Here is a 14,744-nt window from a genome sequence, read left to right as displayed (position 1 = left end):
AATGGATTGTGATATAAGAATGGAAAGCTAGATTGTACATTTAATTCAGTGCCTAAAATTATAATTATAATTTCTATATTGTTAGTTATCATCTGCAGTGTTTTCATACTGGACCTTGATACAGGCAGAGTTCTTATACATGCAAAGCAAGAGAAGGATATGCACGATCCTGAAGTTGCATAGTAACTTCATTACTAATATTTACCTTGTCTTGAGCATGGGGCTTTAAGTGGTACTCATGGTTTAGTTGTCATCCTCAGTGAATAGAACATTTGAACTTCTTTCTGGAGATTTTATTCCACTGAATCCTATTTTAAAGGACTTTAGGTATAATTAGTCCCCAAATACCTGTACTACTTACAGTTTTACAATTTAGTTTTCCTTACTAGATATTTTCTTTATTTACATTTCAAATGTTAGCCTCTTTCCTGATTTCCCCTCTGAAAATTCTCTATCCCCTCCCCCTTCCCCTACTCATCAACTTACCCACTCCTGCTTCCTCACCCTGGCATTCCCCTACACTGGGGCTTAGAGCCTTCACAGGACCAAGGGCCTCTCCTCCTTATCTTTATATAATTATAAGATTATGAGTGACTTTAACATACTTTTAGTTTTACTTAAATATAATAATCATAATTTTGTATATGTACAAAATAATAGATGCTTATAACACAATAGCCATTTTTATTATATATGTTCCTTTAAAAACTTTTTATTATTTAATATTAAAAATGTCTAGTGCATCAGTCTGAAGTGGTGGATTTCAATAGAGCTTTGGTGTGTCTAGTGGCAGGTCTTAACAAAAATATTTGCTTTGTTTGGAATATTTAATAATGAACAGACAGTTGTGTGAAATTACTCTATGAAGTCATCAAGCTCACACATTGACATCTACCACATATTTTTTTTAATTAAACAAACAAGTGGGTATTTTTTTCTTACTATAAAAAATCGATGAGTAACCCCACATTCATAATTTTTCTTCTGTGTTAATATTTGGCCTTTAAAAGATTAAAGGTTGTAACCATTTTCCCTCTTCTCTGAACTATCTGTATTGTTTCTTCCTTCTTAAACAGGGGTTACTACATTATAATTGTGCCTTTGAAGAAGTCGCGTGGGAAATTCATCAAGCCCTGGGAGAGCCCTGATGAGATGGAGTTAGATGAGGTAACTGTGTCTTTGTTGTCTTTTGTCGTTCTAATCGCGGACTCTCAGCACTTTGTTCAGGTCTCAGCTATGGTGTGTCTGGAAAACTGAGCGAATCAGTAAAGGCAGCTTGCTGTACTGTAGGAATTCCATCAAAGATCCTTTGTTTTCATTAAAAGATTACAATTTGTTTTATCTGCATTGTCCTTATTCTTTTGTTCCCAACCCATTGTAACCATGATGCAGAAGTGTGGAAAATGATGGCATTACTCTTAATAAAATTCTAGGGGCCTTAGTTTGGCAGTCACCAAGGGTCTTTCAAATGCTACATGCATTTTCTAGCACGTTGCGTTTCACCTGCTATAGGTTCACATTTTCATAGACTTTCAGTGACTCCCAAACATTTAGCTGGCTTACTCTGCTCTGTAGGTTTTTACAAACCAAAGCACATTTTAGTGCATGGGGGAAAAGGCAAAATTCTGAGCAATGAAGGGGATGTAGTATAAAATGCAGCAAACACTGAAGAGTTTGGCATTGACTCCAAAGTCTTATTGACAACATGCTTTTAGTGCTGCTTCTTGAAATATAGACACCTTGTAAAAGGGTCTGGTTTTATGAGTATGGGTGTTTTTCCTGTGTGTGTGTGTTTATGTATTGTGTGTGTTCATGGTACCTGTGGAGATCAGAAGAGGGTACTGGGTCCCCTGGAACTGGGCTTTCAGATGGTTGTTAGACCCCATGTGATTCTGGGAAGGAAGTCTATGTCCTCTGTAAGAGCAACAAATGCCCTTAACTGCTGAGCCATTTCTCCTGCCTCATTTGTACTTTTTGTTGTTGTTTTGTTTTGTTTTGTTTTGTTTTTCGAGACAGGGTTTTTCTGTATAGCCCTGGCTGTCCTGGAACTCACTTTGTAGGCCAGGCTGGCCTCGAACTCAGAAATCCGCCTGCCTCTGCCTCCCAAGTGCTGGGATTAAAGGCGTGTGCTACCACCTCCGGGCTTCATTTGTACTTTTTAAAAGAAATGATTACATATTTGTAGCCATTTGCATTATGCAAAACCTGATACAGAGTATTTACCAAATCTCCTACAGTGGCTAGGAGTCACAGTTGAAATACTACAGAGACTTTTTTAAAGAAAATGTTGTAAGTTTATAAGTGCCTCCAACATCAATATATATGAAGTTTTAATTTATGTGGTTCCTTTACAACATGGTCCATATCTCATAATAATTGTATTATCTCTGTATATTCGTTCTCCTCCAGATTAGTACAAAATGGAGGAAGGGCAATGATTAATTCCCTTAACTACATTTCAAGGGATTGTTGATGTTTTTGTAATGTGTCTGTACAAGGTAAATGTGTTTCGACAAAAACAAAGCAGGCCGTTGGGGTTAGGCACGCATCCCTTGGCAGATGTGCATCACCCTACAAATGTGCCTCATCCTCAACTACCTATTTTATGAGGTAAATTTGTTCAAGCTCTGAAGGCTAGACAAGCTCAAGGTCAGGTCTCTGCTTGTGTCACTGTCTAGTGATTAGGTGATGTGGCTACAGTACAAAATGACACATTTCAGTAATGTGGTCAAATAGCTTAGTTGTCAGTTTGCTTTCTGTCAGTTATGATGTTAGAGAAAACAGGATCCTTTCTCTAAGCAGTTAACCCCATGTCAGTCTATAGTTCAGAGCTGAGTTATAGAATCGTCATTTCCTCATTTTTTTGTTGAAATTGGATTTTTAAATGCAAAGGTAACTTGTAGAATCTATAAATAGTTCTACCTATTTAAAACGAGTTTTCAAAGCACTGAGATCCAAGGCAAAAGGGACATCAAATGCTTTCAATAATGCGCTTTTCTTAGATGTGAAACCATTTGATAGGAAGGAATGGAAAGTGATTCTCCTTTACAGCCAGGCTTTAACCTCTAGAATGCTCAGTAATGCTAATGGATTAAAATATAGGGCTATGTGACATTGAACTTTCTTGCAATTAAATTCCACAGGTCTGTGCTACTGATTCCCATAACAAAGGGTCATTTTAATCATCCTTTGAGTTGTGGTGCATTAATCTGTATAATAGCTTGATAAAGAACATTTTATTAATTCACAACTTTTGGGTCAGGATGGGTTGTTTCCCACTTTTCTTACTGATATAATTGAGACCACATTGCAGAATTAATGGTGGAAGAAATAAGATATGCATTGACTGGAAAATGAAAATTATTTCTGATAAAGAACTGAAGCCCTTGATATAACTTCTGGAATTATATCTAATATATTTTGTGACTGTTGTGGAGGGGAACAAATGAGAGGTGGCTATGGCCCTTTCTGCTTACTCAGCCTGTTTCTGACCCCTGCAGAGAGAACTTGTTTTTTACCTGGTATATATGACAAAATATTGTAGTAACTTCAGGTTGAATTTGGTACTGCTAGGCTTGACAAAGCAATGTGCTTTGCTTAATTGTATCTGACCAAGTACTTTTTCAGTAAGGCCTATAGTTCACTAATTCACATTGTTGGGGATACATCAAGTAGAATGATGGCCAGAAAGGATTTCCACACATATGCCTCACATCTAGGTCCATACCAGATTTTAAAAAGGCCTTTTAAGTGAGTGACTCTCAAAATTATATTATGATATCTTTTTTTTTTTTTTTTTTTTGGTCTGGGCTATTATCTGAGTGATAAATTCATAGACTAGTACTCCTGCTCTCAAGGTCAAACTGAGAAGAACAGGCATTGAGAGTTGTAATGAATTTTGGGCAGAATGACTCCCCAATGTTCATTGTATTTATTTCAGGGCAAGTGAGGTAATGTGCCAAAGCCTTTCGTTGCACTATTCTTCAAAGCATTGTCATAAAGTAATGAGGTCATGCGTGGCTATCATTTCAGCACTGTGACTAACTTTGGTATCATTTAAACTTAAAGCTATTTAATGTTTAACACTGGAAGCATCCTAAAGGGTACTTTTTGGAGGCAGGATCTGATTCGAGATTTAACATCAGCAAATGACGGTACTGGACCTAAAGACCAAAATGTTCTAATATTTAATCCCAAGGCACTTAAACTTTATTTTTTTCTAAATAAACCCTAGCAAATTGTAATCATGGGGATGATATTGATGAATGATGACAGCTGCCTATATCTGAAATGCGAACAGAACTAAGGTAGGGTTTGATCAGTGAAGTAGAAGCAGAAATAGAGTCTCATAAACAACTGATGGTAAATGCTTTTGATTGACCAACTTCAAAAGACTATTCATAGCATCCGTAGTATATTTTCCCCAGGGTTACATAGACTATCATATACTGAACATTGACAATAGCCTTAATAGTCACCCTTCAAGTATGATATTATATTAATTATTTGGCATCAAGAGTTTTATAATTTGCATGTTAAAATATCTAGGAAAAGGAAAGGTGGTATTCATCTATGTTAATGAAAGCAGATACACAAAAATTACCTACATACTAATTGAATAAAAATGATTCAAATGGTCAGCACTTAAACATGGCATTAGATTTCTTGATTTTGTGTAAAAATTAGGTGGAAAATCTCTCATATTCATCTCTCCTATGGATGGTTTTCAATTTTTGTTACCCATCCAGTCTATTCATACAGGGAGCCATTCTATCATGCCCCATTTGCTAACTTAGAATTTGTTGTAATTGTAATCTATTTTACATGGTTGTTGTGGGGAGCCAATATATGCTTCCTGGAAAAGTATCTGGTACCCAATAAGTACTTGCTTAAGATGTGGCCATCATCATCATTATATGTAAGCCTATGTATAACAACAAAAGATAATTTTCTCTTCCTTCAACTGAGAAGATGGAACATAACTGAGTGGCCCACTTGAATGTCTACATAGATACATAGATACATAGAATTTTGATCCACATTTGCCAGAGCATGTCTAATTCCCTGAACTTCTATAAATGCCTTAAATCTCGTATAATTTTAATTGTAGCAATAAGCTCAAGATTTAACAGACATTTTTAGAGCATGATAAATTAAATATTATTGATACATGTTCTAGGAACAAATTATTCCATAGCCAGAAGCCTGTCTTCCACATTATTAGTTTTTTAATCGGCTGTGCACATTAGTGACTCTTGGTGTAAAACACACTGTATTGCCTGTTGTTTCAGACAGAACCATTTGAGTTTAGAGAAGACCAATAACCATTTTCTTGAGAGTCTTGTCTTGATTGTGCCATCATTTTTTGCGTTGTATTTTTTCAAAATTTTAATTTATGAGTATGAGTGTTTGCTTGCATGTGTCACTCTTCAGCAAATGCATGCTGGTGTCCACGGAGGCAAAAAGAGCATGTTAGATCCTGTATAATTGATTATAAACTACTCTTTTGGATTCTGGGAGTCAAACCAAAGTCTACTGGAAGAGTAGCTAGAGCACTGAACTGATGGACCATCTATTCCTCCATCTCTTACAGTATTTCTTTGTACAAAGTAAATCTCACCAGTTTGGCTTTACTGTATCTTTTCCAGCACAAAAACCAAGAATAATAGTTTTGCTGCACAATCTGACTAAGTTCTATAACTTTGTTGACCAGGATAAAGGTTAGGTTTGCCCTCAGTTACAAAGACTTTGTCCAGTTTCTCCTCAGACAGATGCCCCTTTCTTCACCAACAGTTAAACAAAAGTTCTTTCTGAAACGTCACTAAAACATGAACACTTTCCTCAAAAGTCACCCAAGACAAATCGAAGCCATTTCTCAATTAGACTCTATGAAATAACTGTGCATTGTTTCAAAATCAATTCTCACATTATTAGTGAGATTTTCTTCCAAAGAAAGACAATGAAAAGCAATAAATTATTTAAACATTAATTTTAGATTTTTTTCCTTAGAAATATAAGAGGTGTGTGTGTTTTCTTTACTTCTTGATATTGAAATTTATTCTTACCTACCCTGCTGACCATGTCATCTGTCTAAGTACTTATTCCTCAGAGCTAGATTATAGGAAAACTCAACTCAGTGGTTAAAAAAAAAATCAAGAATCTCTTCGAAATTGCTTAAGAAAGAGGTAAGCTGAGCCAGACATGGAAATGAGTGATGACGACATCTTAGAATTGGCAAATCAAAGTTATTCATTAGATTCCATGTCTGCAGACTTTAGAGAATGTCATCATATGATCCCACAATAAAATGGTGGCATCTTCTATAAAAATATCATATTTTAGCATTTTGATGGCTTTGACTGGTACTAATTGTGTCATGTATCTCTCATGAGGCTTTTGTGTATCAAACTGTGCTTCCTTAAGCCGGACATGATGTCACATTGGCCTTTTAAAGAATTTTATTACTGTAGGAAATTATGTGTGTTTCCAGTGAAGATCTAATGGCCTGTGTTTATACTCTGGCCCTTGCAAATCAGTTTAGCATCTTACCTAAGAGGAAGCACGTATTTGCAAATCACAACGGAGTGTCAGTTGAGCTGATCTGCTGCAGGAAAGGTGAACCAATTGTATTAGGTTCTTCCCAGTCCTGGATGAATTTCTCTTCTAAGACATCAAGAAGTTGGTTGTTTATGTTTGTTTTTTCTTTCTTTCTGTTTGTCACTTTTCCCTTAAGCTGCTTAAGGAGATATCTAGAAAACGCAGAAGCATTCGTTATGGAAGAGAAGTTGAATTAAAGCCATATATTGCTGCTCACTTTGATGTCCTTCCCACTGAGTTCACCCTGGGGGATGACAAACATTATGGTGGATTTACGAACAAACAGCTCCAAAGTGGACAAGAATATGTCTTCTTTGTGTTAGCAGTGATGGACCATGCAGAGTCTGTAAGTTAATTATGATGGCCTATGTTTCCTACTTCTGTGCATGTTTATTTGAGGATGTGCCTGCAACATACCCCAAGTATTTCTCACCAGATGTCATTAATGGAAGTATAACATTGAGTTGCTTGTCCTTCCAAAATTACTGAGTGCTCTGCATGATACTACATTGTAAATAAAATGGCCTCTTAGGTGAAGGAATTTCCCATGGTATGTACCAGATTGATCGAGCATAGGTCTTCAGACTTTTCTGTGTAACACACAGTGTAGCATTCTCTTCATAATCTCTAAGACTTCTCTCTCTTCTTTGTTTAAGTTGATTTGCATTTAAAAATACTGTTTTAAAGTTACATGATCCTAGAGATGGTTTATATGGTTTAGTAGGAAGCAACAACCTCTGTCATTCAAATAGCATGTTTGAAAACATGGACTAGGGTATTTATTAAACTTACTCTCCTGTAACTGTGAGTATTCAGTGCTTCTATCCAGCTTCACCAGACAGTGAATCTAGGGAGAAGTGAGTACAGTCAGCCTCTTCAATTATAGAAAGTATGAGTGACTTTATTAGTGAAAATACAAGAAAGTTACAGAATAATTCAATAAGAGTGAGAATTCCTAAGGTACTCTAAATAATGAGTTGTCTTGTTTTATGTAATCCATCTACCTCCTATGTCATTTTATGCTTCAGTTACTTCGAATGCTTTAAATAAAAGAAAAAGGGGGAGAAACAGTAGACTGGAAGGAAGGTAGATGCTTAAAGTGGCAGTTCACATTAACATTTAATAGGTATATGCCTAACTGTGTCCTAATCAAGGCTTAAATCTGACAGATTTGACAAGTGAGTTGAACTGCTCTCTTTATACAAGAAGCCCACAGTTTATGAAAGGTCTTTGTATCAGGCGCTCTTCTGTACAGCAGGGCTTCTCTTCAGATGACTAGAGAAATTAGCCTATGAAAAAATCAGAACACAAAAGTAGCCTCATTTACCTTTGGGTATAAATGTCATTTGATAGCCTTCCTGGAATTTCAGTACATCAGGATGTTCTGTCTTATCTAGTTGAATCTTTTAGTAAAGTATCAGGGGAATGGGACATTAGAAATCATTTTTTCTTTAAAAATGAAATAGATACTTGAGAGGATATTTCTTTATATAATTCTAGAAATGTTTCTGATGATGCACTTAAAGCACTTGGGTAAACCACAGAATTTAGCAAATCTCACCCAATCCTACAGAATGATGATGGTGTCTTCCTTGGGCACTATGGAGTCGGCTGTCTCCCAAGGATTTCCATTCATGCCCAGATGTCTCCTTACTGATGAAGTCTGCATCTCTCTAGTTTCGTAATTCTCACTATCTCAAACTGCCATCTCCGGAGCATGGGCAGCTCTCATGTTCTGCTTTCTTGAAGAAAACTGACTGTTTTCTCCAATAGAAGTCATTTGCTAATAACTTCTCATCTACAGGTGGGACATTGTTTCCCATGCTGTGATTTTGTCTTGTTTGAGATTGCATAGGTCTTTCACTGATGAGTTCATGTATCTAGAAAACACTCTTTCCTTGTAGTTACCCACTATCTTTGAGTCTTTCAGTTGTTCGTGGTAAACTCTGAGCTTTGAGGAGAGGGGTTGTAATTGATATAGATGTCCCTTTTATGGCTAGTATCTGGCATGTTGACCTTAGGTCTTTATGTTAGTCACCTCCTACCAGAAAAGGAAGTTTCTCTGATGAGGGTTGAGAGATGTACTAATACATGAATCCAAGGATGAGTCATTAGTAGTCAATTTAATACTATGTTCATTTACTGGAATAATTGTAGTAGGTTCCCCACTAGGGCCTAAGGGCCCTCCCCAACATGTTTTTGATCTTCAATATGATTCATTATATTAACAATATTGTCCCTATATGTCATGTGTGCTTGTGCCAGTATTCACTTCAGAGCAGATAAAGCACCACGGGTCTGTGCCTGATTAGTAATAATAGCTATAATCCAGTTCTTGGTTATCATTTTTCAGAACCAAAAAACCACTTTTCTACTGTTTTTTACCTCCTGCCACAATGAATTTTTGTTAATCTGTTGATTCCTATTAATAATATCAGAAACTGGTTTTAAATGGTATAATGTCTAATCTCTTCTATTAGTTTATTCCACATAGCAAATTCTACTTTCCATTAGGCTGGTATCATTTTATGCCTCTGCTTTCTTTTCATTTTAACTTAGATCTCTTTCCCAACTTAAGTTAGAAATTCCCATATGGTTTGGAAAGCCCTTCTTTACATTTCCATTGTGATTTAACATTTCAATTATTATCTCAAAACCATATGGTAAAGAATTTCAAATCAGCTGGTTTGCTTACTTATATCAATTTAAGGTTAGCCAAAAAAAAAAAAAAATGGAAGGGATCCTACCAAAACAAACATATAAAGAATCAAGTTTCTTTGATATATAAGTTCTATCCCCTGTTCTTTATGTAAATTGTTATATAATATATGTTTTATTTGTGTGTGTGTGTATATATATATATATATATATATATATATCCATGCTCCAAGACTTCCTCCTTCCTCTCTCTCCTGCTTTCAGTTACATCTCAGAAAGATCAAAAAATATACTGAGTTTTCATCTGTTTGATACATAGAAAATCTTGAAAGTCATTTTAACCTCTGTTCTGAGAAGTAAATAAAATAGAAAGCAACAGTAAAGTTCAGGTATGACGTGGAGCATGTTCTCTGCTGGTCTGTTGGTCTTGTACTAGACTTCAAAATATGTGCCTTAAGGCATGTTCATCAAAAATGGAGGTTAAAAACTTAACTAAATTTGCTTATCTTAAACAAATTATATCCATTCCGGTCTTAGCATTCTCAGCCTCTTGAAAATATGAGCGGTTGTTGTTGTTGTTGTTGTTGTTGTTGTTATCGTTGTTGTTGTCTCATTTACTTTATTCAGCAAAAATTTGCTGAGAACTTTCTAAATACAATGTAGAATGGTAGCCACTTTGAACAAATAAACACAAATAGCATATATACCCCAAATCTTCCAGGAATTTACTTTCATCTCACAAAACAAAATATATGTACACAATCTTTAAAAACAGAATCTCATGAAGGTCATTAAGTAAGAAATGAATTACTAAATAAAATTGTTCTGTTCTTATCCAGTGTTTGTTAGGATTGGATTCCTCCAGTGAACAAGGCGATGTATAAGTAGGTCCTTGGAAAGTAGTTGTATTTTAGGAGCTAAGTGTTATAGAACTTGCAGATATGTTAATTAGCAAGGATAGAACATTCAGGATGCAGCATCAAAACTCCCTGTGATAGAATTGTTAAATTTGGTAAGAATGTTTAAAACAAAAGTGCTAAGGCTTCTGCTAGCCATAGTAAGGTAACCAGATTTCCTAGAGGAATTGACAGAAAGCCTCTTAAAGGCTTTTCAGTCCCAAGTTAGGATGAGAACTTCAGTAGCAGTTGTAATTCATAAAATGCAGACTTTGTGTATGGACAAGAGAGAACTAATGAGACCAGAAGTTTGACCTTAGGTTATTAATAAAATCAAACCTATAGTCTCCTTTCACAGTGCAAACTTAAGGAAGAGGAAGTCAAGACCAAGGGATGGGAAGATCTTCATCTGAACCGGAATGTCCAGGCAATTGAAAATGAAAGTCTCGGTTATTCAAATGTTAAAAACAGTTTACCTCCGGGCCTTATAAAGAGCGAAAAGAATGCTGGGTCCGAAAGTCAGACAAAGAGTTCACAGGGTTCCTGCAATTTAAAAAATTAGGAAGGAGCTGGTGAAATCCAGAATCAAGAAAGTCAGGAAGGGAGTTCATTATTAAGTCTTGCTAAACTGAGGCAAGTGTAAAAGACACTAAGAACCCAAGGGCTAAAGAAAGACAATTAGTTTTAGTAAATGGTAAAATAACACTACAGGTTACAGTTGAGTGAAAACAGATCAGATGTGTACGTGGCAGGAGACACCAGCAGCCAGTGGGTGTAAATTGACTCAAGGACTAGAAGAGTAGAACAAAGAACCTAAAAGGGCAGAGTCAAGAAAATGCTTCATCTTAAATGGGATGAAATAGACTGAAATAGGACATTACAGAAACGAAGCCCATTCTTTATTGAGTAACTGAGTTTTGAAGCTATGTGGTAGAGTTCCTCTTGGAGAAAGCCTATGAACTTCTAATTGGTTGACTGTCATAAATTTAAATAGAAGCTACTTAATCCCTCTAAGTTTGGATGATTTCTGTTTCTAAAAGCTGTATAATCAAATCCATATATCTTGATTTCTAATTTTAAGATTAGCACTCTCCCTTGTAGACTTAAATGCCCTGGAAATGTAGAGTTCTGAGAAGGGCTAGTGTGTGCTCACATTGCGTTAGACGCTGGTTTGTTTTCCTCGAGAAATGTTTGCCACGTCTGTGGGAAATCTTTGTAGCTTCATAACATGGATTGTCTCATGTCTAAGATCTTAGAACCACAGAGGTTCTGATTTCAGAGTGTTCCTGCTTACTCATTGGAATGGTTCCTTGGTCTTTCACAGACCTAACTCAAAAAATCTGTAAAATATCCTGAAATCAACCAAAATTGTTTGGATTTCAGATCACTGTGACTCACAGTTTTTGGACTGGGACTAATTCTACCATCTTTATTTTCACATAGAAATTAATATATTACTACAGTATATGTGCCCATTCAATGTTGTTTAATGCCTTTAGAAAGTATTTTGGCATTAATATAATTACATTATTTTTCCCTCTTCCTTTCAACCTTCCATGCTCTTCCCTTGCTCTCTCTCAAATTCATGACCTCATTTCTTATCCTTGTTTTCAAGTGTGTGTGTGTGTTCCTAAATATATAAATATAACCTCCTCAGTCGGTATAATGTTACTTGTATGAATGTTTTCAGAGATGACCATTTGATATAGGGTGTCCTTTTGGTATTGGATGACCAGTTCATGCGCTCTTTCCTAGAAAACATGATGGCTCCTTAGTTTCCTTTAATATATTTTACAGAGTAGAAGCCTTACAAGATTCCACCTCCCTCTGCATTAACATGTCTATTGGTATCATATTTTTTCATTTGGGTCTTTTATTAGACAGCTATACTAGTAGAATTTCATGAATATACTTTCTCTGCCATTTTAAGGGAACACTGTCTCATAGAAACTTCTGTTCCTCTGGCCATTACATTAATGGTGCTCGCTCTCAAGCAGCGAACCCTGTGCTGTAGGTGCAGGCAGAGTGTTGAAGATGTATCACTTGAAACTGAGCTTGACAACACTCCATTTTGCTCTCATTTGTGCATAGGGTTTTTTGTTTGTTTGTTTGGTTGGTTGGTTGGTTTGGTTTGGTTTATGCAACAGAATTTCTCTCCTGTAAAGAGAAGTTTACAATGAGTCTCGATGAGGGATGAGAACAACCTTTATCTGTGGATATTAGGATAAATATTCACAGTGTAGTTAGGTTTTATGCTGATTTCATAATGTGACTGTTATAGAAATGGCTTCGAAATCTATGGCTTCCCTAGCTTCAGATTGTTGGCTAGGTTTCCAGTACTAGATGTGTTTCTCTCTTTATGAAGAGGTCTTAAGTCCAATTAGAGTGTTGTTGTTAACTACCAAAGTTGTTGATAACTACCAAACTATCTGTATTACTACTGCACCCTTAGAGGTATCATGCCATGTTGGTTGCTGTGGTTCATAGGCATCTCAGCTGGGTGGGACTATTAATTATTTCCATCCCATTAGAAACTTTTGGTACTCTGAGTACTATTCTTCAGGGCCTAATGCTTCAGGTCAGATCCAGCTCATGTATTCTGAGTCCCCTGTCTTTAGTGCATGTGTCTTTAGAAATTAGAACTTACCTTCCATTTCCAAAGGAAGTGAAAGGGCAGAAGCCTGTTCAGGGAACCTCTTGGATAACCATGAGCAACGATTCAAAAGAAGGCTTCTTGTGTCTTTTGTTGGGGATTTTCTTAAAAAGGCTGACTCTTAAAGAGAACATTGTCAGCCCAGGTTTGATGCTTGCTCATTGATATTTTAGACTTCATAAAATTGTATTTGTAAATTCCATGGATATAGTACCTTTGACGTCATTTACACCATTTAAAATGATTTCATTATGTATCTCTCATTTCCATCATTGTAGAATGTCCTTCTTCATCTCACACATGCTTGTTTTATTTGTTTCCTTTTAACTCATCCCTCTTTTCCCATTATTTCCCCAGTAAAATGACTTCATCAACCTGTCATCAAATATATATCATAATATTTTGTCCTTATCTTAGTGCTTAAGATACCCCTCAGAAAGACATTATCTAACTAAAATGGACTCTGCTTATCCTCAGAAGATGTATGCAACCAGCCCATACTCCGACCCTGTTGTGTCAATGGATCTGGATCCACAGCCAATCACAGACGAAGAGGAAGGCTTGATATGGGTCGTAGGTCCTGTCCTTGCAGTGGTGTTTATCATCTGTATTGTGATTGCTATTCTTCTTTATAAAAGGTAGGTCTGCTCTATATTTTAATTGTGACTTTGAAGACAATTTATTCTACCTTGACTTAGAATAGATTATTTTTCTGTGGTTGTGTGGTAGACTTTATACATTTGAAGACAGCCCAGTAACTACTATTGGAAAACATGTTTTTGTCATGCCTTAAACAAGTTGAGGTGACTGAGCTAGTGGTATGGTCTTTTACTGTAAACATCCACTCTACCAGTTTCCATCTTCTGCAGTGTCCTGTGATGACCAGTTTTCACGATAGCGAGCTATTAGTACAACCTAAACAACCCATTCTATGTCAGCTTTAATTTGGTTTTTAGATGTTTAGATTTCACAAATCTAATGTGTACCTGTGCTAAAATGTTTCCCTATATTTATCTCTTGTGGTTTAGCAAATACAACTGAATGTTTAAGGATTTTTTAACAATGAAAAGAAAAAGAACTAGAGAATGAATTCCTTCCCATTTTTTTCTGACTCTCATTCCAAATATCCACTACTAAATTTACATCAGTGTTCAAGAAGAGGTAATCAGAAAGTGTTGACTTCTAATTGAAACAAATTGTAACCATAGCCCTCATACATCTCAGTATCAACCTGATTAGCATCTTGTCATTTCTACCCTTATTCCCTTGCCCATAGAATAGGCTTGTTTTGTTTTGTTTTTTCCCTTATCATCTCTAACCTTCTCTGAAGAACTAAGTATCTATTCTATTCATTCCAACCTGGAGAAAAAGTTGAAATTATTAAAGACAAATCAATACTCATAATCATGATTCATTAAGTTGGCTGTTCTATCTTGGGGTTAGGGAGAAGGATATAAGTATGCCTAATTATCCATTCAGATCACTGCCACCATGAAATTGCTCAAGCTTTAGAATAATAGAGAAGCAATGGTCAATGACAGAATCTGCTTTTAGTTGATGGTTTGAGCCTTCTCATACCAATCCCTATCTTACCAATGTGCATCATATGGAACCTGTTGTATTTTCTCACCTCTCTTCTGTATAAGATACAAAAGTAGGAGAAAGGTGAAGCCCGTGTGTTCTAAGTCAGTCATGAATCCTATGTGAGACAAACTGGAGTTGGTGCCCTTCACTGTGTGTCAGTTACAGGTAGTAACCTAAGAGATAGAATGGATTTTATGAAAATTCAAGTTAGACCCTGGTGGTAGTGGCAAACACCTTTTATTCCTGCACCGTGAAAGCAGAAGCAAGCAGATCTCTGTAGATTTATAGCCAGTCTGATCTACAGTGCAAGTTCTAGGACAGCCAAGGAAACCCTGTCTTGGAAAAATAAGGTCCAA

General features: G+C 36.2%; 1 protein-coding gene across 52 annotated transcripts in view; it reads left to right on the top strand.

Moving 5' to 3' along the window:
• The window catches only part of Ptprd (protein tyrosine phosphatase, receptor type, D), a 2,270,506-nt gene that overhangs the window by 2,138,632 nt on the left and 117,130 nt on the right, over nt 1-14,744 (top strand). For 42 of the 52 annotated variants that reach the window (NR_160919.1, NM_001352630.1, NM_001352628.1 and 39 more), the window contains 3 exons: nt 1,077-1,167; nt 6,734-6,943; nt 13,282-13,442. Coding sequence is in view for 50 of the 52 variants with exons in the window: in NM_001352630.1 (NP_001339559.1) it covers nt 1,077-1,167; nt 6,734-6,943; nt 13,282-13,442 (462 nt within the window). In the remaining 2 variants the exon portion in view is untranslated. The remainder of the gene's footprint in view (nt 1-1,076; nt 1,168-6,733; nt 6,944-13,281; nt 13,443-14,744) is intronic. The other 10 variants (XR_003954893.1, XM_030253356.1, XM_030253352.1 and 7 more) reach the window with 1 other exon arrangement.

This window comes from Mus musculus, chromosome 4 (genome assembly GCF_000001635.26).
Source record: "Mus musculus strain C57BL/6J chromosome 4, GRCm38.p6 C57BL/6J".
NCBI classification, from domain to species: Eukaryota; Metazoa; Chordata; class Mammalia; order Rodentia; family Muridae; genus Mus; species Mus musculus.
This window is presented reverse-complemented; position numbering and strand designations above follow the sequence as displayed.